This window comes from Typopeltis vanoorti, chromosome 9 (assembly GCF_054136105.1).
Source record: "Typopeltis vanoorti isolate ZY-2024b chromosome 9, IOZ_Tvanoo_1.0, whole genome shotgun sequence".
Classification (NCBI taxonomy): Eukaryota; Metazoa; Arthropoda; class Arachnida; order Uropygi; family Thelyphonidae; genus Typopeltis; species Typopeltis vanoorti.
In genome coordinates, this window is record NC_143557.1 from 91,852,900 (window position 1) to 91,876,802 (window position 23,903).

The 23,903-nt window shown below is 35.6% G+C and overlaps 1 protein-coding gene across 3 annotated transcripts in view; it reads left to right on the plus strand.

Moving 5' to 3' along the window:
• The window catches only part of LOC150103247 (uncharacterized), a 444,168-nt gene that overhangs the window by 172,355 nt on the left and 247,910 nt on the right, over positions 1–23,903 (plus strand). For all 3 annotated transcript variants that reach the window (XM_090397399.1, XM_090397397.1, XM_090397398.1), the window contains exon 5: positions 3,787–3,978. In XM_090397399.1, coding sequence (XP_090253525.1) covers positions 3,787–3,978 — 192 coding nt within the window. The remainder of the gene's footprint in view (positions 1–3,786; positions 3,979–23,903) is intronic.

Genomic DNA, 23,903 nt, shown 5'->3' on the forward strand with positions numbered 1-23,903 from the left:
TAAGGTCTTGTTCTCACAAATGTGAAATTTTCATGTTCATAGTAGATAAATATGTATTTGCTTAATGGTGTAATTCAGTAACATTGTGATTTTACAATTTCTTTCCATAAGAAAGAAAATTATCATGGTTCTGAAATTTTCACATTGCTTGTAGAACTAAATATTCCTTTATTCAGTGGTGCACAACACAAATTAGTGGAGTGGACTTGGTAAGTTGTATTACTGGAATTGTGCATGTTGCTTTTTATGCCTATGTATGCACTGACAGACTAAATGACCTTGTCTCCATCTGGTTCATGGAATAACTAATAAAATCTCAATCTGTATCTTTGAGAGAGAGCTTGTGTTTATCATCATCAAATTCCTGCCATGTACCCTCAAGGGGTGTACAGAATATGACAGTACTACATGAAAAAATTACATCATTACTAACTTCCTATCTACAATTTTCCTCCAAATCAGTCTGTTACTTGTCAAGACTCGAACATTATCAGATCTTATATTTCTATCGTCTAAGGCACTTTGTACCATATCAATCCACCTATATCTTGGTCTTCCTCTGGGTTGTTTTCCTGCTAACTTGGCAGAGAACACTTGTTTTGCTAATCTTTCCTCGCTCATTCTGTTTAAGTGACCATACCACCTGAGATTAGCTCTGCTAACACATTCCTGAATGCTGCCAATGTCAAGTTCTTTCCTAATATCCTCATTTTTAATATGATGTTGCCATTGATGCCATCTGTTCACGCCTATAATCTTTCTCAGGACTCTCATATCTGCAGTCTCTAGTCTTTGGTCAAGTGTTTTACTTCTGACCCAGCTCTCAGATCCATAAGTTAAAACTGGTTTGAACACTGTCTTGTATACAGCTAATTAAGTGTTCCGACTAATTTCTCTCTTATTCCATATGAATTTATTCAATTGACTTCCCACCATACCAGCTTTGCTGATTCTGTTGTCTATTTCTATAGTTAATTTACCATCTTCAGAAAAAATCATGCCTAAGTAGCTGAAATGTTTTACTTGTTCCATAGGTTCTCCATTCACAACACAGTTGACATTTTCAATGATTTTGCCTATTTTCATTGTCTTTGTCTTTTTATTGCTGACCTTCATACCATATCTATTACAACAGTTATTCAATTTAGTCAGAGAATCTTGCAGACTTGTAGCGGATTTATTTAGAAGTATAGCATCATCCGCATAAAGCTCCAATTTTGATATCAGTTTAATACCACTTTCCTTCATAATGTGATCCATATAGATAATGAATAACAGAGGGGATAATGTACATCCTTGTCTCACACCAGATTTAACATTAAACCATCTTCCTGTACTTCCTTCAATTCTAACTGCTGACTTACAAATCAAATAAAGACTAAGTATTGCTTGATATAATGCCCCATTGACACCATATAACTGCAGCGTATTGAATAGTTTCTCTCTTGGCACCTTGTCATATGCCTTTTCCAAATCGACAAAACTTAAATACAGATCTTTGTTATATTCCCATGCTTTCTCGACTATTAGTCGTAAAGTGAAAATCTGATCCTGACAGCCTCAATTTGGCCTGAATCCAGCTTGTTCTTCACCAAGCTTTTCTTCCACAATTCTTCTCGACTGTTTCTCAAGTATACTTGCATAGATCTTGCCAGGAACACTCAGTAGGGAAATACCTCTGTAATTCTCACATGCAGTTTTATTTCCCTTTTTATATATGGGTACTATGAGAGCTCTATTCCAATCATGGGGAATTCGTCCCTCTGTCCAGGCTTTCTGAACTATGCAGTGCAGCCACTGTAAGACTTTTATACCACCATACTTCAGCATTTCTGGTTGAATATCATCTACTCCTGCTGCCTTTCCACATTTCAAGCCTTTGATGGCTTTTTCTACTTCAAGTATGGATATGTAATCCTGACTGCATGCCTGGTCAGTGTTTTTTATCACTGTGCTGTCATCACTGCATGTTTCATTTAGCAGTTTTTCAAAGTAATTACTCCATACTTCAAGGATATCTTTTTCTCCCGTTTTCATGTCACCTTCATCATCTCTAACTCCTTTTACAGCACTCTTTCCTCCATTCCTAAGCTTCTTCAACAACCTCCAGAATATTTTGCCACCTTCTTGATATTTATTTTCTATATTCTTGCCAAAGTCCTCCCATGACTTGTTTAGCTAGTTTTACACGCTGTTTAGCTTTCTTACATTTGTCTCTGTATTCTGTAAGAGTAAAAGCTAACTTATTTGCCAGGAACTTTTGATATGCTTTCTTCTTTTCCTTCACTTGCCTGTTTAACTTCCTGTGTCCACCAGGGAGTTCTGATTTTTTTATCCTTGCACACAACCTCACCACATGCCTCTTTGGCAGAAACAATCAATGTTTTCTTCAGAGTTTGCCACTGAATCTCCAAGGTTTGATTCCTGTTCTCAAACTCTTTCATTTTCTTTTCAATAATCTTTCTGTATTTTAGTCTACAGTTCACATCTGAGAGCTGCTCAACTTTTATTCGCTTTAAAACTTTCTTACATGTTATTCTTTTCAATATGAAATTCAATTTTATCCTGCTCAAGACTAAATAGTGATCACTTCCAATTTCAAATCCTCTGTACACTCTGGTGTCCTGCACCAGGGAGAAAACATCACTATCAACAATAACATAGTCAATGAGACTTTTCTTATTTCTAGCCTCTTCTCTCCATGTGAATTTGTGCACATTTTTATGTTGGAACATGGTGTTAGTAATAACCAGTCCATGTCCTGAGCAGAAATCCAACAGTTATTTGCCATTATTATTAGCTTTGCTCTTTTCTCCAAATTTTCCCAAAATATTTTTGTATGTCTCACAATCATTTCCTACTCTACTATTTAGATCCCCAACAAGGACCAACTTTTCCTTTTTCATTCTGTCAGTTGCTTTTTCTAAAGCGTCAAAAAATTCCTCCACTTCTACCTTAGTAGAACCTTCTGTGGGACCATAGGCACCAATAAGTCTCATTGTTCAGTTCCCCATTCTCATATTTGCCCACATTACTCTACTTGAGACTGACTGCCATTCAAGAAGATTAGCCTCGTATTTTGTGTTGAATACTATGGCTACTCCTTCTTTTCCTTGATTGTTATTGCCTGAATATAACATTTTTTATTTATTGCTCAGAATGATCTCCCCAGTTTTGGTCTTTTTTGTTTCAGTCACCCCTATTATGTCGATTTGGTACTTATCTAATTCCTCAGCTAGCTCCATTTCTTTGCCATTCAGGCTTCTTACATTGATAGTACCGATCTTTAACTCTGATGATGTTGAGTTGGTGTTTGTTTTCAGATTTGTTCCAGTAGCTGACTTTTCGCTGTTCGCCCTCGTTCCCTGGCGAAAACAATGGGGGCCTTCTTTAACCGGGCGACGCCCCAGCCGGCATGAAATTTTGTCATGTTGTACCATCATTTTTTATTTTGGTTTAACCAATTAGAATACAATTTGGTCGGCTAAATCCCAAATTGCCAGCCCATCCTCGTTCATTCAGTATCAAAGTAGATACCCAACAGGGTGCACCACGAGAAGGTGAGGATTGGACATTAAGTCAGAAGCCCTGGTGGGTTCTCCGCATTCCTTTAAAGGCTATGTGGAGGTCTCCTCTCAGTTATACAGCTTTGACCCTTAAGCACCCCGCTTGTATTTATATATGTAAGTTAAAGGCTACCAGGATCATTGTTTTGTATATTTCTGTAATATCTCTAATTTGTTGTATGTGTATTCTATATTTATTTTACTTATTTTTCATTAATAGCAGAATTATCACCACTGGTATCTGAAGACAGTAAGGCTTTTTCAGTTGCACACAATAATATTAGCCACCAGTTTGAGAAACGAAACAAAAGGGGTGAAACACCCCTTCACTTGGCAGCTATACGAGGTGATCTATTTAAAGTCAGGCAGTTGTTACATGAAGGTGTGAGTGTTAATGCTAGAGATTTTGCAGGTAAAAGTTGTATATTTAGAAGATTTTATGATATATTATGTGTACATGCATGCAATTGTTTTTGCTTACTGCTTACATGATTTGTTATAGTTCTTAAATATACAAGGTGTGACAATTAAATTCCCAGAATGCACATAAAACTATATTTACTTATATGTAGACTAGTGGCTGCTGTCACCTTCAAAGTAATTTCTTAGCATAGCAGTGCATTTAGATGATGCTGCCATTGTTCAGAACATTTCTGGAACTTGTCTTCTGTAATGTTTTTTATTACTGACATTTCTGACACCACATGACATTGCGTGTTAGAAATGTCAGAAAATTTGCATCCTTTCACAACATTCTCAGTTTTGGGAACAACCAAAAGTTGCAACAGGTTAAGTGAATGGTCCAATTTTGTAAATTATTAGCCAGAAACTTGCAGGCAGCTGTTGTCTTATGTGGTAGGGTATTGTTGTGATGAATGGTCCAGTTGTTCAGCCAAAATTCAGAATCTCTTCTTATGGAACAGCTGCACGTTACCTTGCCAGTAATTCTAAATAGCAATGTCATTATACTGATTTTCCTTTAATGAATTTGAAACGAACTATACCCTTACAAAACAAAACAAAAAAAAAGTAGCAGCAGCAGCAAGAATTGTCTTGATCTGTAATTGTGTCATTCATGTCTTTTCTGGTCTTGGTGAAGATATTTCCCATTGCATGTTTTACCATTTTGTTTCAGGGTCATGTCATGCGGAAAGCATCAAAATTTTTTTCCATTGCATACTTTCAGATTTTGTTTCAGAGTTGAGCTGAACACACCAAGTTTCATCACCAGTAATAACAAAAACAGCCAATTGTAAAGAAAAATAAGATCAAACATCATGGACCATCTTTGCAAAAATTTTTCTCATTCCTGTTGTTCATCAAAATCTTCCTCATTGTTTCTCTGTCTAAATTAAATTCTTGTGCCATTAGCTGAACACTTAATTGTCTGTAGGACTGAACTAATTGCCACAGTATTTTCACATTTTCATGTCACTAAGTTAGTGGTCACCGAGTTCTTTCATCATATCTGATGTCTTCTCTTTTTAAATCTTTTATGCCACTCAAATGCACAAATTTTTTCTCATGGCATCTTCACCATAAACCACTGTTAACCTGTCTACAATTTTACTTGTGCTTTTACCTGACTTTGCACCTAACTTGATATTTTTAAATTCTGTTCTCTCATTTTTCTGCCCAAATCACAAGCACATGGATGTAAACTCTACCAGAGATTGTTTCAATAACAAAGTACTGTGAGTTGGCATAATTAAAAGAATTATTAAGACAGAGGAAAGCTCATGTAAAAAACTTGATTAACGTAGATCTGCATTATTATTATTATGTGACACCTCCAAGGAGTCTAAAGACTCATCAAGGGAGAGTGTGCCAACAGCATTGAATGAACCCCTTCCAACTGCTAACCATGCTCAAACTTGCTTAACTTTTTGCTAGCCATTAGTAGCAGAGGCTCTACCAATCGACCAACCTTTGCTATAGGCATCATCACAACAAGATCACAGAAATGTAATTAAACAATTACAAACCCTTCTAAAAAAGTGCTGCCTGAGTAGCTAATATAACTAAAAAGGTTAATTTCCTAACTTAATAATAATAAAAAAAAAATTATTTATCATGATCATCATCATCAGCCATTGTTGATCCACTACTGGATGAAGGTCTTTCCAAGATTACTCCAAAACTCTCTGTCCGTTGCTCTCCTTTTCCATGTCACTCCTGCAAATCTGATGATATCATCAATCCACCGTGATTTAGGTCAGCGTCGTGGTCGTTTTTCCTCTAGTGGAATTTAATCCAGTACTTTTTTTGTCCATTGTTAATCTTGTCTTAGAGCAATATGCCCAGCCCATTGATACTTCAGATGTTTCACTCTTCCTATGATGTCAGAGACTTTGATTTGATTTCTTATCCATGCATTCCTTTTGTGATCCAATCTTGTGATACCAAGCGTACTCCTTTTCGTATTAAATTGTGTTGTTCTATACTAAATTTTTGAATTTCCTTTGCATTCAGTGTCCATGTTTCACAGCGATATGTCAGTATAGGAAGAATACACTGGTTAAAAACTTTTCTCTTCAAACAAATGAATATTTAATGTAATTTTCCAAATGCTTTCTACCCAAGCATTGTGCGCCTTTTAATTTCATCCATGATATTTTGTTCCATTGATATCTGTTGTCCTAAGTATATGTAATGATCTACTTGTTTAATTTCCTCATTATTGATTTTTATTATTTCTGGTTGGACATAGCTATTGAACATAACTTGGGTAGGTTTATCTTTAGGCCTGCTGTTTTGCTAGCAATTTGGAGCTCATGGATACGAGTCTGTAATTCATGCACAGTTGAAGTAAAGATAACTATGTCATCTGCAAAGCGTATGTGGCTTAAATATCTTCCATATATCTTCAGACCTTTCCCTTCCCAATCAAGGAGTTTGAATATTTCTTCTAGGCACGCTGTGAATAATTTTGGAGATATTGTGTCACCCTGTCTTATACCTTTTTGTATTTCCACAGTAGGATGTTTCCATTGAAATGAATTGTTGCTGTAGCATTGGTGTATGCTGATTTGATGGTTCTGTTGTATGGCTCCTCCACTTGTTGGTTTCGTAATGCTTTAAATATTGCACAAGTTTTAAGTGAATCAAAGGCTTTCTCATAGTCAATAAAACCAAGATAATTGATATTCATTACGCTGTTCAATAATCTGCTGTACAACTTGAATATGGTCCATTGTACTGAAGTCCCTTCTAAAGCCTGCCTGTTCTTTTGGTTGTGCTAGGTCTACAGTTGCACAAAGCCTATCAACTGACTTTTGTAAACACTCTGTAGCCACTGATAGTAGACTGATAGGTCGGTAGTTCGTCGTCTTCTATCTCACCTTTTTTATGTATCAGAATTAGGGTAGCTTTCTTCCATGTTGTTGGTACATTATTTTTCCTCGGGCATAAAGTAAATAGTTTTGATAAGAGTTTGTAGATTATTTCTCCGACTGTTTTTAGAAGTTCAGCTATAACTCCATCCTCGCCTGCAGCTTTCCCATTTTGGAAGCTTTGGATGCTCCACATAACTTCTGATAAAATCTACGGTACTTCAGCTATGACATAGTTGTCTTCCTCTTCATTTAATTCATAATCCTGATATAATATTGAGTAGAATTCTTCAACTCTTCTTGCTATAGCATGTCTATCTCTGGTGATGATCCCATCTTGTGGTTTGACTGCAACCATCTGTTTATTGCTGTTCATCAATTGCTGTTTGGCTTTTTTGAGACTACAGTTGTTTTCAATTGTTTGTTGTATGAATTTACAATTGAATTTTCTTATTTCTTCTGTGATACGTTTCCTGATCGTTTTGCACAATTCAGTGTACAGTAATCCCTCGATTAATGCGTCATTTTTTTTTTTCGATACCCAAATTCAATTAGTGCGCCTATATGCCTATATACATCTTAAAAATAAATATTACAGATTTTAAAAATTTTCATTTTTATGGCTAACTATTTTAAAAAATCACTCACCAGAATGAAATAATTTAGTTACCGATTTACAACATTTTACAAAGTTATTTTTAATGGCATTCTACACTACTTCCATGTACACTATGTATACTATGTTCCAAATTTTTACTGCCAAAATTTATGTCGTCTGCTATAGTACGCCCACAGATTCGAGACCCTTTGACACTTCTGCGCATGTCACAAAAAGGAGAATCCATTCCAATAATAGGGTAATCAACCCTTCTTCTGGGATGAGTTGTTATTATTACACGTCGGAAAATTAACTTCTCTTTTATGATCATTGTAGTTTTTGAAGTGGTAATTATTTTGCTTGTATAACAGTTAGAAAATTTTATCTATAAAGCACATGATTTCGTGTGTTGGCGACCAATTCTTATGTCCTTCATTTCTTTCTCCCCTTCAATGATAACGTCAAAGAGTTAATTAAATCTCATTCTGAAGAATTGGGTGATTCCGACCTGCTAAATTTAGATGCACAGCTGGAAGATCCTGAAGAATATGAAGAAAATTTAACCACTGATAGTCACCCAAAAGAGATTTCCCAGAAACAGTTTGAAGATATTTTTCGTAAAATTGAAGTTTTTAAGCAGCAATGCTTAGAGGCTGACCCTGATGAAGAGAGAAGTAGTAAAATTTGCAGAAGAGTAGAAGAGGCAATAGGGCCGTACCGTCGGTTGTATGAAAAAAAAGAAACAAAATGCCTGCCTGACTACGTTAGCTCAATTCTTTGTTAAGAAGTAGAATAATAAATTTATATTCTGAATATGTTTTATTGTCTTTCAGCTTTTAACTGGTTTTCTTTTCTTTAACTGGTTAACTAGACCCTGAGATATCCTAATTCTTTTATAAAAAAAATTAAGGGTCAAAAACGAAATCTTAGGTACGAATTATACATTTTCCCATAGGTTATTATGTTCGATTAGTGCGTTTTCGATTAATGCGCCTGTTTTAAAGAACGTGTTAGGTGCACTAATCGAGGGATTGCTGTATTAAATTTTATTCTGTAGGTTAATTGATTGTTTCATTTCTCTTCGTTTTGTTTCTTGAGAGATTTCTTGTTTCTGTTCTATTTCAAGTGAGCATTATAAAAGATTTTGGGTAATAATGTCATTACTTTCTGATAGATCAGCATTGTCATCTATAATAAGATATTTAAATCTATTGTTTAGTTTGTGTTGGAATATCTTTTTTAATGTTGAGTTTGTATACATCTATGTTTTGCTTTGATCTCCAAAACAGTTTTCTTCTTTCTTTTTGGGCAGTTTATTTGGATTTTACTGCATACCATACAATAGTCACTTCCAATGTTGAAGTGTTTATAGAACGGTCTTGAAAGATTTTTTCTAATTGCTGAGGATAAAGTCAATTTCACTAGTTTTTCCATTTGGACTATATATATTTTACTAACTTTATTTTATCTATTTGTGTGTGTGTGCGCACGCACGCACGCGCGCGCGCGCACACACACACACACACACACACACACACACACACACACACACACACACACACACACACACACACACACACAGACAGAGAGACACAAAGTTACCTTACTAATCTTTTTTTATCACCCATAAAGGGGATAGATGTAGGCATTGCCAAATGTCCACATCTTAATCTCTCTCTTTCTCTGAATTTAAAGTGCTGAAATCATTGAAGAATAACAATTTAATTATTACTAAGGCTAACAAAGGAAAGGCTGTTGTTCAATATAGAAAAGATTATGAAAGAAATATGTCTATTACTTTGAGACTATTCAGCTTGCAGGCCCCCTCACGTCTGATCCTACTTAATCAACTAAACTGGGTTAATTCTCTTATTGATAATGTTTCTATTTGGGATGAAGATCAAAAGAATAAGCTTAAAACTTTCTTTAGTTGTCCACCTAGGTTGTATGGTCTTCCAAAGTTCATAAACCAGGTACTCCATTGAAACCAGTTGTAGACTGTGTAGGATGTCTCACTCATGACATTTCTAAATTCTTATTTCATTTACTTGTTACTTCAACTAGAACTGCTACTTCTATTTAAAAAAAAACAAAAAAAAACTGGATTTTAAAAGTAAAATTTCTGATCATCTGGATGCTTCAGATATTATGATTAGTTTAGATGTTGTATCCTTGTTTGCTAATGTTCCTTTATTTGATATCATTGAATTACCACAAGAAGAATTTTCTTCAGATATTGTTAAACTATTTGAGTTTGTAATTCCTTCTGGTTATTTCTCCTTTAAAAACAAATTTTATACAATTCAAAGGAACAGCGAATCTTCATGGAATACTTTAAACAGCGTATTTTTGATAACATTTCACCTAGGCCTACACAGTGGTATAGATATGTGGATGATATAATTTTCAATTTGGAATTGCTCTTCCTCTGAGTTTACAGCAGTTTCTTTCTAAATTAAATGCCCTTCATCCCAGGATTTAATTTGCTTTAGAAGTAAATAACCAATTAATGTCTTTTTAATTCTAATTTTTCATCAACCAGATGTAGCCTACATTTTTCAGTTTTTGAAGAATCATACAGGTCATATATCCATGCTGAAGCTCATCTCCATCCTAGTCAAAAGGCTGGAACTATTAAGACTTGAGTTCATCATGCTTATTCTTTATATTTTTCAGATAGAATTAAAACATTAATTCCATCTTTTTGTCTAATGGCTTTAAGGATTCTTTCATCAAAAAGCTTTTAACAGTTATGGTACCTCTACTTCTTCCAGTACAGAAGTGTACATAGTGAAAGTTTTAAAACCACTAAATATTTTTATTTCCTTTTGCCCTATCAGAAAAATCTCCACCAAAATCTCACTTTCGCTAAGAAAAAGCTTCCACATTCCAGTTATCCAGGAGTCTGCCAGATTCCTTGCTCTTTTGGATTATGATATTTTTGACAGACAGGAAGATTTGTTAGAACAGTGTTTCCCAACCTTTTTGATGTCGCCGACCCCCTGAAGCGAATGTTAATACGTCACGGACCCCCTGAAGTGAATGTCAATATGTCGCGGACCCCATGCAGTGAATGTTAATTCACCGCAGCCTCCATAAAATCCAAAATGGAAACTTTTTATATTTTACATATCATAAAGATGAAGTAATAAATTACAATTTTACAACACTAAATGTGTCATTTATGACAATGCAATACTGTTATAAATGGATATATTCGGAAGAACATGAACATGTCAATTAGGCCGGGTGTGAACAACAGGTGTGAGCAACATGATAAGATAAAGTTTAATGAAAATAAACTATCTCACAGACCTCCTATGAATTACTCGTTAACTCCCCCTCCCCCCAGGGGTCCGTGGACCAGATTTTGGGAAAACACTGTCTAGAAGAACACGAGTCTTATGTTAAATACCATAAGCCTAAACAGTCTAGACTTGCGGAGCATGCGATCAACAGAGTTCACTGGAACAAGACAAGTCATTCATAAAAGTCATTTCCTCATAGAACTTTATAAACATGTGAACCCTTACTTCATTGTCCTAACATAAATAATAATAATACCAATAATATGATCATCATCATCAAATTCCTGCCATGTCCCATCAAGGGGTGTACAGGATATGATAGTACTACATGAAAACCTTACATCATCATTGCTAACTTCCTATCTGCAATTTTCCCCCAATTCAGTCTGTTACTTATCAAGACTCCAACAGTATCAGATCTTATATTTCTATCGTCTAAGGCACTTTGTACCGTATCAGTCTACATATATCTTGGTCTTCCTCTGGGTCGTTTTCCTGCCAACCTGGCAGAGAACACTTGTTTTGCTAATCTTTCCTCAGCCATTCTGTTTAAGTGACCATATCACCTGAGATTAGCTCTGCTAACGCATTCCTCAATGCTGACAATGTCAAGTTCTTTCTTAATATCCTCGTTTTTAATATGATATTGCCATTGATGCATCTGCTCACGCCTCTAATCTTTCTCAGGACTCATATCTGCAGTCTCTAGTCTTTGGTCAAATGTTTTACTTCTGACCCAGCTCTCAGATCTATAAGTTAAAACTGGTTTGAACACTGTCTTGTAAACAGCTAATTTAGTGTTCTAACTAAATTCTCTCTTATTCCATATGAATTTATTCAATTGACTTCCTATCATACCAGCTTTGTTGATTCTGTTGTCTATTTCTATATTTAATTTACCATCTTCACTAAAAATCGTGCCTAAATAGCTGAAATGTTTTACTTGTTCCACAGGTTCTCTGTTCAAAAAGAGAACATTTTCAACGATTCTGCCTATTTTCATTGTCTTTGTCTTTTTATTCCTGACATTCATACCATATCTATTACAACAGTTATTCAATTTAGTCAGAGAATCTTGCAGACTTGTAGCAGATTTATTTAGAAGTATAACATCGTCCGCATAAAGCAAAGATCTGACATTAACATCTTCAATTTTGATATCATTTAATACCACTTTCCTGCATAATGTGATCCATATAGATAATGAATAACATAGGGGATAATGTACATCCTTGTCTCACACCAGATTTAACATTAAACCATCTTCCTGTACTTCCATCAATTCTAACTGCTGACTTACAACTCAAATACAGACTAAGTGTTGCTTGATATAATGCCCCATCGATCCCATATAACTGTGTATTGAATAGCTTCTCTCTTGGCACCTTGTAATATGCCTTTTCCAAATCGACAAAACTTAAATACAGATCTTTGTTATATTCCCATGATTTCTCCACTATTTGTCGTAAAGTAAAGATCTGAACCTGACAGCCTCTATTTGACCTGAATCCAGCTTGTTCTTCACCAAGCTTTTCTTCCACAATTCTTCTCAACCGTTTCTCAACTATACTTACATAAATCTTACCAGGAACACTCAGTAGGGAAATACCTCTGTAATAATTCTCATTCAGTTTATTTCCCTTTTTATATATGGGTACTATGAGAGCTCTACTCCAATCATCGGGAATTTCGTACCTCTGTCCAGGCATTCTGAACTATGCAGTGCAGCCACTGTAAGACTTCTATACTACCATACTTCAGCATTTCTGGTTGAATATCATCTACTCCTGCCTTTCCACATTTCAAGCCTTTGATGGCTTTTTCTAATTCAAGTATGGATATGTATTCCTGACTGTATGCCTGTTGAGTGTTTTTTTACCACTGTGCTATCACTGCTTTATGTTTTCCTGTCACCATTATCATCTCTAACTCCTTTTACAGCACTCTTTCCTCCATTCCTAAGCTTCTTCAACAACCTCCAGAATATTTTGCCACCTTCTTGATATTTATTTTCTATATTCTTGCCAAAGTCCTCCCATGACTTTTGTTTAGCTAGTTTTACACAGTGTTTAGCATTCTTGCATTTGTCTCTGTATTCTCTAAGAGCACAAGCTGACTTATTTGCCAGGACTTTTGATAAGCTTTCTTCTTTTCCTTCACTGTCTCTTTAACTTCCTGTGTCCACCATGGAGTTCTAATTTTTCTATCCTTGCAGACAACTTCACCACATTCTTCTCTAGCTGAATCAATCAGGGTTTTCTTCAAGGCTTGCCACTGAATCTCCAAGGTTTGGTTCTTGTTTTCAAACTCTTTCATTTTTTTTGCAGTAATCTTTGTGTATTTTAGTCTACAGTTTACATCTGAGAGCTGCTCAACTTTTATTCGCTATATAACTTTCTTATATGTTATTCTTTTCAATATGAAATTTAATTTTATCCTGCTCAAGACTAAATAGTAATCACTTCCAATTTCAAATCCTCTGTGCACTCTGGTATCCTGCACCAGAGAGAAAACATCACTATCAAGAATAACATAGTCAATGAGACTTTTCTTATTCCTTGCCTCTTCTCTCCATGTGAATTTGTGCATATGTTTATGTTGGAACATGGTGTTAGTAATAACTAATCCATATCCTCAGCAGAAATCCAACAGGTATTTGCCATTATTATTAGCTTTGCTCTTTTCTCCAAATTTTCCCAAAATTATTTTATGTCTGATAATCACTTTCAACTCTGCTATTTAGGTCTCCAACTTTTCCTTTTTCATTGTGTCAGTAGCTTTCTCTAGAGCCTCAAAAAATTCGTCCACTTCTACCTTAGTAGACCCTTCTGTGGGACCATGGGCACAAATAAGTCTCATTGTCCAGTTCCCCATTCTGATATTTGCCCACATCACTCTACTTGAGACTGCCTGCCATTCAAGAAGATATTAGCCTCTTATTTAGTGTTTAATACTATGGCTATCCCTTCTTTTCCTTGATTGTCATTGCCCGAATATAATGTTTTGTATTTATTGCTCAGAAAAAAGATCTCACCAGTTTTGGTCTTTTTTGTTTCAGGCAACCCTATTATGTCGATCTGGTACTTATCTAATTCCTCAGCTAGCTCAATTTCTTTGCCATTCAATTTCTTATGTTGATAGTATCGATCTTTAACTCTGGTGATGTTGAGTTGTGTTGTGTTTTCAGATTTGTTCCACTAATACCAATAATAGTAGATTTTAAATCTGCTAATCTTTCCTTATTTTCTCTGTGTGTGTATTTATTTTTTAATAAAATAGGAAATTATTGACCTTTTTTAGTTATCTTACATTAGCTACTCTGGCAGTGATTTTTAGAAGTCTGTTATTGTTCATTTGCCTTTCTGTGATCTTCTACTGATGATGCCTATGATACTAAGGCAAAAATTCTATGCTAATGAAGTTTTTTACAGAAGTTTTTTCCTCCATTTTTATAATTCTTTTAATCGCAAGTTGTCAGTTACTAGCTTGATTGTTTTGATTTCTTTCAAGAAGATAATATGACAGATATGTCTAATTATGTACGGTCATATGGTTTTCCCTGGCTTGCCTTACATGCAATATTAAGATTTGGGGGGGGGGGGGGGCAGTCTGTCCTGGGTGGCATTTTGAACTTTTGCAGTTAATTCTGAAATACAGTCTCGAGAACTCAGTTCAAAATATTGTAATACCAACGGCGAATTTTCCTCACAATTGCTGTAAGTGTTGCTAGTTGTGAGAGGAGTTTTTCTAAATAAAATTGATTAAGAATTATCTACATTACTATAAAATGACTTCGACAATGTCATCGATTTTGCTAAAAGAAATGCAAGAAAAATAACATTTTAGAATGTTGAAATTAAATTTTAACTTCAAAAATAAGCATAGTGTTTTAATTTATTTCCCTATACATCATTTTGACTTTTTTAGTATTTTTGGTGTGTATTAAGAGAGGTGGCAAACTCAGAGACTGCCCCGGGCGGCAAATGCTCTAGCTACACCAGTGAGTAAGATGCCATTCTGGACTCATAATACAAGGCCAGTAATAATGGTAACTACTTGCTGCATTTCTGCTTGACATGGATTATTCATTTCTAACACAATGTTTCCACATAAAACTGTGCATATAATTTGCATGGAAAGAAGTCAAGAAATGAGAAAATTCGCCTTGACTGGTATTGTTGAAAGTTATGTTGTTACACCTGATATCTTAAGAATGTAGAATTCTCAGCTATCATGGTGTAACATGAAGAATAAATAAATTAAACACTCTGCAAAAGAGATAATAGATGAATTATTTAAAAGAAAAAGAAATATTCTTGTATCCAATAAAATATATAAAATATAAAGGTGTTTGTTAAACTAACTAACAAAAAAGAAAGAATATATTAATGTTGTAATATGGTATAAATAAGAAAATTTAACTAAATAAGACAGAAAAGGATTAGTCATAAAAGATGGTATGTGAGAGGCTAGAGATTAAATTCATAGAAAAATTTTTGGAGAGGGGATTAAATTAGAGGCTAGCACAAGAAAAACAACAGACAATCGCTTAGGGTCAGTTCCCAGATTGAGACTTTTACAGGCTCGCCGATCAAATGATGTTTGGCAGAAAAACGCCACCCTAATTTGTCGGTAAAGTCAAGTCAAAAAGGGGGGCGGAGAAAAGAAGTTAGAGAAGGTTAGGAGAGAGGGTATAAAAGGGGTAGAATCCCCCCCCCCCCAAGGGCTTTTGAGCTTTTTAAGGAGGGGGACTCCTTTTGGGTTTTGGTTCTGTTCCAGGAGAGTTCTTCGCGAGCTCTTTCGTATGGATTTCACAGTGTTTTCCTGAGTGGGGAGATAGGGGTTATATCTCCGTCGTCACAACACGGAAACGAAAGTGAGCGGGGTTTCGGTTCCGTATTTCCTATGTAAGAAGCGAAGAATGCCATATAGTCGAGGAAAAGAAAGCATATTCTTTGTGTTTCAACTTCAGTGACAACCACAAAAAAGGGAAAGCTGCAAAGAAATCGATGCCCACGTCACGAGTTGTACAGTCGTTATATAGATGATTCAAAGTGTGTCCTAAGTTACGAGAGGTTAAGACCGCGTCAGCATAGTTCAATTCCAAAAGAAACATAAGAGAAACAGATTTTCGGAGAGGTTATACCAAGATAGTTCGATCAGAAAAAGGTAGAGGCCCATATGGAAAATTCAAGAAAGAAAGGTACTGTAAAATATATCTCGTGTTAACTAAGATTCGTCTGTATTAGTTATCATTATTCTAATACTGAACTGTTGAAGTGACCAAGAAAACAATACTAGGACTTTAGTATATGACAGAATATAATGAAAGTAAGCTTACTAATGTTAATATTATATGAGTAATTAAGCGTCCTGAGAATTTTGCATTTCTAATATATTGTATAAGAAAGTTTAAATGTCATGGTTATGTGTCAGTGCAGTAAACGGTTTAGTTAATCTACTTAAGTTTGGATAGTTAAATAGTGTGAATTAATCTTATGTGTCCGTGTCAAATGAATTTATGTGTTGAATGTGTATGGCAGCATGATCGTAATACCCATTATAGGATCATAGCTTAATTATTTATGATAAGCTAATGTCAGTTTGTAAATATTTAGTATAGCATTAAATTGAGTAATAACTAATATTTGAATTGTACCATTTTAAGGAATTTAATAAACCTTTTGTCCAATGATAAAACAGTTGTCTGAAATTGCTGTCCAATGCACCACTTGAAAAATTATGAACTTAATCACGCGGGAAATTAATGTGTTAAGAAACGAGATAAAGTGTCACGACTGCAACATAGTTACACTTTCTGACATATTTTAATTCTTTCTCCTTGTTTTTGTATATAATATCTTAAACTAAATGTCCCAAAAGGCACAGCATAATACAAATATTAGGGATACTAAGGGGAGAATTAACTTAAGTATTAGTAAAAATTTTGGTGATATCTCGAGCATAGATAATAATAGAACATAGATAAGAGGAAATTACTAGATAGAATAAAAATCATAAAATGGGACACAACAGTGTTCATGCCAGTTTAGGAAATTATCACCACTTCATTTTGAATAGGATAAATATGAATACCGGTATGGGAAGGGAAGTGCAGAATTTTTAAAAATAATAATTTGAACAGCTCTCAGAGGTGAACTGTAGACTTAGATATACAAATTTATTCAAGAAAAAAAAAAAAAAAAGAAAACTTGTAAACAACATGAGAATTGGAGACCAAAGAAAATATTGATTCAGCAAAAGAGAGAAAAAGTGGGGCATGTGGTGAAGTTGTCTGAGGAATAAAAAAAATCAGAACCCCATGGTACTGAGACAATTAAAGAGGCTGTCATGGAAAAGAAGAAAGTTGTTAGCAAGTAAGCATGTGCTCTGAGAAAATAGAGAGAAAAAATGTAAAAAGTGGAATATTGCATAAAAGCAGGTAAACAAAAATCTTGGAAAGACTTTAGAACATATAAAACGTCAGGAAGGTAGCATAATATTAAAGAATATTATGCTGCCTTACTGATGTTTAATTAAAAATTGAAAAGGCTTAACAATAGAGGAAAGAATACTATAAAAGGAATTGGAGGTGATAAAGGTGATCTTATAAAGGAAAAATAAAGAATTTGGAGTTTAAATGAATCAGTAGGTGACAACGGTGGTGGTTTTATTTATTTCGTATGGCGATTCAACTGCCGTGAGCCCTTTTACGGGGAGGTACAGCACCACCTTAATCTCCCTTATTTTTATGTGGGCTTGGGACAGGCATAACTGACAATTCAGATCTATGGTTGGACGGATTGTCTTAGGTATTCTTGACTGTATCCACATGTGTTTATGGGGTTGATTTGCCCGTTTGCAGGATGAAAAACTTTGCTGTCCGCGCCCAAGACTGGCTAACTTGGCTATGGCCGAGGAAGATCATTAAGCTCCTCACGTCTCCGATGGGAATCGAACCTAGGACACTCCTTCCCCAAGCATATGGTTGCAAAGTGCATAGCCACTTGGCTAACCGTGCAGAAATGGTGATGATGGAAAATATTCACGAGGGATATAATCAGCAGTATATAACGATGCTTAAGGTAGAAAAAGCCATCAAAATCCTTAAGTATGGAAAGAGAGCTAAAGTAGATGATGTTTGACCAGAAATATTCAAATATGGAAGTATAAAAGTTTTACAGAGGGTGTTGGAAGTTTATTTTTCACTTGGTTAGACTATAATAAATTTAGTTTAATCCTTTATCCAAGTGTAAGCAAACAAAATTTCCGCCTGAAAATATCTTCAGGACTGAGGTAACGTAGTGCAACACCATGCAACTCTGAGCAAAGGTGGACCAAGCTCTCATCACTCCTTGTCTCAGTATCTCCCACAATGCAAAGCAAATCTCTTTGGGGGACATGTATATAATGCTATGCATTAAGGGAAGGGCCACTACTCAGACGGGTTTCAACCTTTATTGAGGTCTTGTCAGTGGAAGGCAGACCCAAACGTGGAGACACTAAGCCAGAAACAATAGGAGAGGTCCAACTGGTTTCAACCTCAATAAAGGTTGAAACCGGTCTGGGTACTGGCCATTCCCTTAATGCATAGCAGTATATACATGTCCGAAAGGAGATGTGCTTTGCATTATGGGAGATACTGAGACAAGGAGTGATGAGAGCTTGGTCCACCTTTGCTTGGAGTTGCCTGGTGTTGCACTACCTTACCTCAGTCCTGAAGATATTTTCAGGCACAAACTTTGTTTGCTTATACTTGGTAAAGGATTAAACTAAATTTATTATAGTCTAACCAAGTGAAAAATAAACTTTCGACATCTTTCTCTAAATCTAGAGTAATTCAGTAATAAGGTGGTACACCTGTTGGCAACTCCTATAGGTAAATATGACCTCTCCTATTGCTTCTGGCTTAGTATCTCCACGTTTGGGTCTGTCTCCCACTGATGAGACCTCAATAAAGGTTGAAACCGGTCTGGGTAGTGGCCCTTCCCTTAATGCATAGCAGTATATACATGTCCGCAAGGAGATGTTCTTTGCATTATGGGAGATACTGAGACAAGGAGTGACGAGAGCTTGGTCCACCTTTGCTCGGAGTTGCCTGGTGTTGCACTACCTTACGTCAGTCCTGAAGATATTTTCAGGCGCAAACTTTGTTTGCTTACACTTGGATAAAGGATTAAACTAAATTTATTTTACAGAGGATAGAATTACAAATGATTGATTTATACCTCTCATAGTACTCATCTATAAAATGGGAAATAAAACAATGTGAATTACAGAGGAATATTCCTCCTATGAGTGTTCCTGGTAAGATTTATATAAGCATACTTAACTAAAAAATTGTAGAAGCAAAATTTGCAGAAAAATAAACTTGGCTAAGGCCAAGTAAAGGGTGTCACGATTGGATTTTCACTTCATGAGAGAAATAGTTCATAAATCATGTGAATATAACAAGAATCTTTAGATTTAGTAGATCTAGAACAGGTAGACAAGATACCTAGAAAAGCTGTTCAAAACACAATTATGCTGTAAGTGAAACATCACATTAAGCCTTACATTGATATGTAATTCAGCAGTTGGAATTGAAGGAGGTACTGGAAGTTGATTTGATATTAAATCATGTATGAGACAAGGATAAGCATTATCTCTATTATTTTTTTTCGTCATCTATATCAGGGGTCTCAAACTCTGCAAAGGGCCAGTCAATTAGATGTATATCTGACGTGAGCAGTATTCAGTATTATTCTGTGAACCAAAACATAAACTAAAAAACGAAAGGCTCTAACAAAGGTCCTTTTGTTGCTGGGCCTTTATGACTTACGTAAACAGTTACACCACCATTTAAATTTATAACCATTTTTATTTTTAAATTTTAAAAATATAACAAGTTGAGAAAATACAAGTTCAATTATATTGTATTCATACTTGGACAAAATTTTTTAATTTGATTTTGATCCTGAAACCTGACATCTTTTCCTCTGTACTAATATGTCAATAACTGCTTTTTGGTTTCGTGTTGCATTTAATCTAGAATCTTTTATCCGCGAGCGGAACTTTGACATATTAAGTTTCATAATTGAAAATAATTGCTCACATACATAGGTGCTTCCAAAGATTGACAACATTTTTGCACAATAAATTTTATATTTGGTATATTTACTGCAGAGGTATTTGTAAAAATTTGGTATGCCAACTTCATTATATTTATTTTTTAGTTCAGTATTGCACTGGAGTTCAATTACTTCCATTTGTAATTCTTCGTCAACATTTTCAATATTGATTAAAAAAGGTGAACTGAATAATAATAATTCATTTTCAAACTGGTTGAAATCAGAAAATCTTTTAAATCCCCCAGGATGTTAGAAACATTGATTTTTAGAAAAGAAATCGTTAAGGTTGTGGGCGACCAGTTTGTGACCCCTGATCTCTATGGGTCATTATGAAGAAAAGTAGCATTAATTTGATATCAAAATTGGAGATGTTAATCTCAACTTATTTACTTAGCTCTTTATTTAGATTATGTTATATTCCTAAATAAATTAAGTACTAGACTTCAGGAATGAAAAACCAAAAAAGACTATGAAAATAGACTAACTCTGGAAATCATTTATTTCAATCAATATACTCTCTCTCAGTATCGATACGCCAATTGGCATGGTGTCAATTAATTCTTTAAATTAGTTTTTTATATCGGTTTTTGGGATACTGTTGAGGGTTGTGGTTACTGCTGCTTGAATGTTTTCAATGGTGTCCTATCGCTTTCCTTTCATCAGCAGATGAAGTCGAGGGAAGAGAAAGAAGTCACAGGGTGCTAAATCAGGTGAATACGGCGAGTGATCTAACCCACAAACTTGGTTTTTGATCAAAAACTGTCTCACAATGTTCGAACAATGAGATGGTGCATTATCTCATCCTTAATGGAGAACCTATAGAACATGTGAAACATTTATTTAGGCATAATTTTTAGTTAAGATTGCAAATTAAATATGGAAATATGCAGCAGAATTAGAATATCTTTTTGTTGTCAAAAGCGGCAACCTTCCTTAGTGTTGTGTCTATTGTTTATGATATTTATTTCATTAGAAGCCGAGTGAGAGTGGGTTTTGACAAACGGTCAGAAAATGAGTTTCAAACAGAGAGTTGTGATCGACTGTTATGTTAAACTTGGTAAGCGTTTTACTTAAATGCATCAAATGCTTCAAAAAGCATACAGTGATGAATGCTTATCTAGTACTCAAATTTAGGAGTGGTTTAAGCGATTTCAAAGCTTTCGTGAGACGCTTCAGGATGACGACAAACCCAGGCTGTCCAAAAACTGGACTGAGTGAAGTTAACATCCAAAAAGTGCATGATTTCATCAAAGAAAACCCGAAATCGTCCGTGAGATTGATTGAAGGTGAATTGGGGATTCCAAAATCAACTGTTCAAAATTTTGAGCCGAGAGTTTGGGCCTTCGTCAATTGAATTTGCAATTTGTTCCCCACAAGTTGATCTACGACCAAAAAAGTATCGAATTGAACACTGCAAGGACCTCATTAAAACCACTCTTGAGGATTCAAACTTCCTTGAAATGATCATTGCTGGTGACGAAACATGGTGTTTTGAGTATGAGCCCGAAACAAAAGCGCCAGAGTACTGAGTGGAGACCACCAGAAGAGGGGCATCCGAAAAAAAGTCGCTTGGAGAGGTCAAAAGTAAAGACAATGCTGATTTGTTTCTACGATTCCAAGGGCATTATCCACAAAGAATTTGTTCTGCCTGGCCAAACGGTCAATGGTGAGTTTTATCTCAGTTTTGAAGAAGTGATTGATAGCAAGAATTCATTGCTTATGGCATGAATATCGTGATGCAGACAGCTAGTCACTTTTGCATGATAATGCACCATCTTTCATCATTCGAACATCGTGAGACAGTTTTTGATAAAAACCAAGTTTGAGTGCCACCTTTTTTTATTAAATTACTCAGGATTTAGAGAAAGATGTTGATAGTTTATTTTTCATTTGGTTAGACTATAATAAATTTAGTTTAATCCTTTATCCAAGTGTGAGCAAACAAAGTTTGCACCCGAAAGTATCTTCAGGACTGGGGTAAGGTAGTACAACACCAGGCAACTCGTTGCAAAGGTGGAGCAAGCTAACATCACTCCTATCTCAGTATCTCCTATCACCGAAGAGACCTCAATAAAGATCGAAACTAGTCTGGGTAGTGTCCCTTCCCTTAATGCATAACATTATACATATCCGCAAGGAGATGTGTTTTGCATTATGGGAGATACCGAGATAGGAGTGATGTTAACTTGCTCCACCTTTGCAACAAGTTGCCTGGTGTTGTACTACCTTACCCCAGTGCTGAAGATACTTTCAGGTGCAGACTTTGTTCGCTCAAACTTGGATAAAGGATTAAAGTAAATTTATTATAGTCTAACCAAGTGAATAATAAACTTTCAACATCTTTCTCTAAATCCAGAGTAATTTAATAAAAAGGTGGCATACCGTTTGGCAACTCCTATAGGTAGAGATGACCTTGCTAATGGTTCTGTCTGGTATCTCCACTTGGGCCTGGCTCCCACTGAAGAGACCTCAATAAAGGTTGAAACTAGTATGGGTAGTGGCCCTTCCCTTAATGCATAACATTATACATATCCGTAAGGACACGTGTTTTGCATTATGGGAGATACTGAGATAGGAGTGATGTTAGCTTGCTCCACCTTTGCAACAAGTTGCCTGGTGTTGTACTACCTTATCCCAGTCCTGAAGATACTTTCAGGTGCAAACTTTGTTTGCTCACACTTGGATAAAGGATTAAACTAAATTTATTATATTCTAACCAAGTGAAAAATAAACTTTCAACGAAAGATTTCCTTTGGACTGCTCAGCTAAATTCTTCACATAATCTGATTTTACCTTCCTTGTCATGCTGGTCACCTTTCTCGTTATATTCCCTCCACAGCATTTTCTTCTGCAGCTCATGCTTATGGATCCATGTAACTCCTACCCGATTAATCCTGTTTACCCTAGGTATACAATTTAATACTGCTTCCTCTGGATATGACCCTTAACTGTATTCCATGCACTGTTAACATCCTTACCCTGCAGTGTTTTATGGCATTGTACACATTTAAGCTTCCTAAGTATGTCATAAACACCTGCCTTGTAGTTTCCACAAATATCCCTTCTTGATAGAATATTTCTCATGTTTTACAATTTCCAAGTCAAGACTACATGGTCATTTTCACCAGTTTGGAGTCATTGTTTTCACCTTGGTTATGGATAGCTCTTCTGATCATATGACCAGGTCTGATACTCTCCCACCCCTAATCCCCTCCATCACATGCTGCATTAAGTAATTATCTCTGAGCAGGTGTATGAAATCTATTTTCTTTCTACCTTGTGATCTTTCTTCCTATCAGTCTGCATCTCCATAGTTGAAGTCCCCCATAATAATCACCCAACCTGTATTCATTGTACTAATTTGGCAATACAAGTCTTCCAGATCATCTTTGGAACTCCCTGGCCTATAACAACAACAACCAGCTGTATATTTTGTGTTACTAGCCTCGATCTCACACCAGATTGTTTGAAATGAACAGCCATCCTCCTGCCTATCTCTTATTCTTTGCAATTCATCTGCTACCATCAACAGTATTCCTACCCTCATTCTATCTTTTCTATCTTCCCTGAATATACTAAACCCTTCACATTCAATCTCTGTAACTACATCTGCTATTAGCCAAGTCTCACTAATGACTTTAATTTTTGGTGAGGTTGTACTAACTAATGCCAAAAACTCTTCCCTCCTTCTTGTTCCTGATACTTCTAGCATTAGTATATAGAAACTGTAGCATCCCTTTAGTCCCCTGCCCACCTTTACTTTCTGAATTGACTACCCTATTCAATATTTTTGCTTTAGAGACTAGATTTCTCATTTGTCATTCTCACACTCACTCGCCTCATGGGTGCCTTCACACAAACTTACTTGCTTCCACTCTAATTGGTTAAATTTCCCTGAATTTGCACTTCAGCATGCATAATGAACAAAGCTCTCTCCAAACACCAAAACCATTTAGGTGCAGTCCATCTGCATTATACAAATTGTTCTT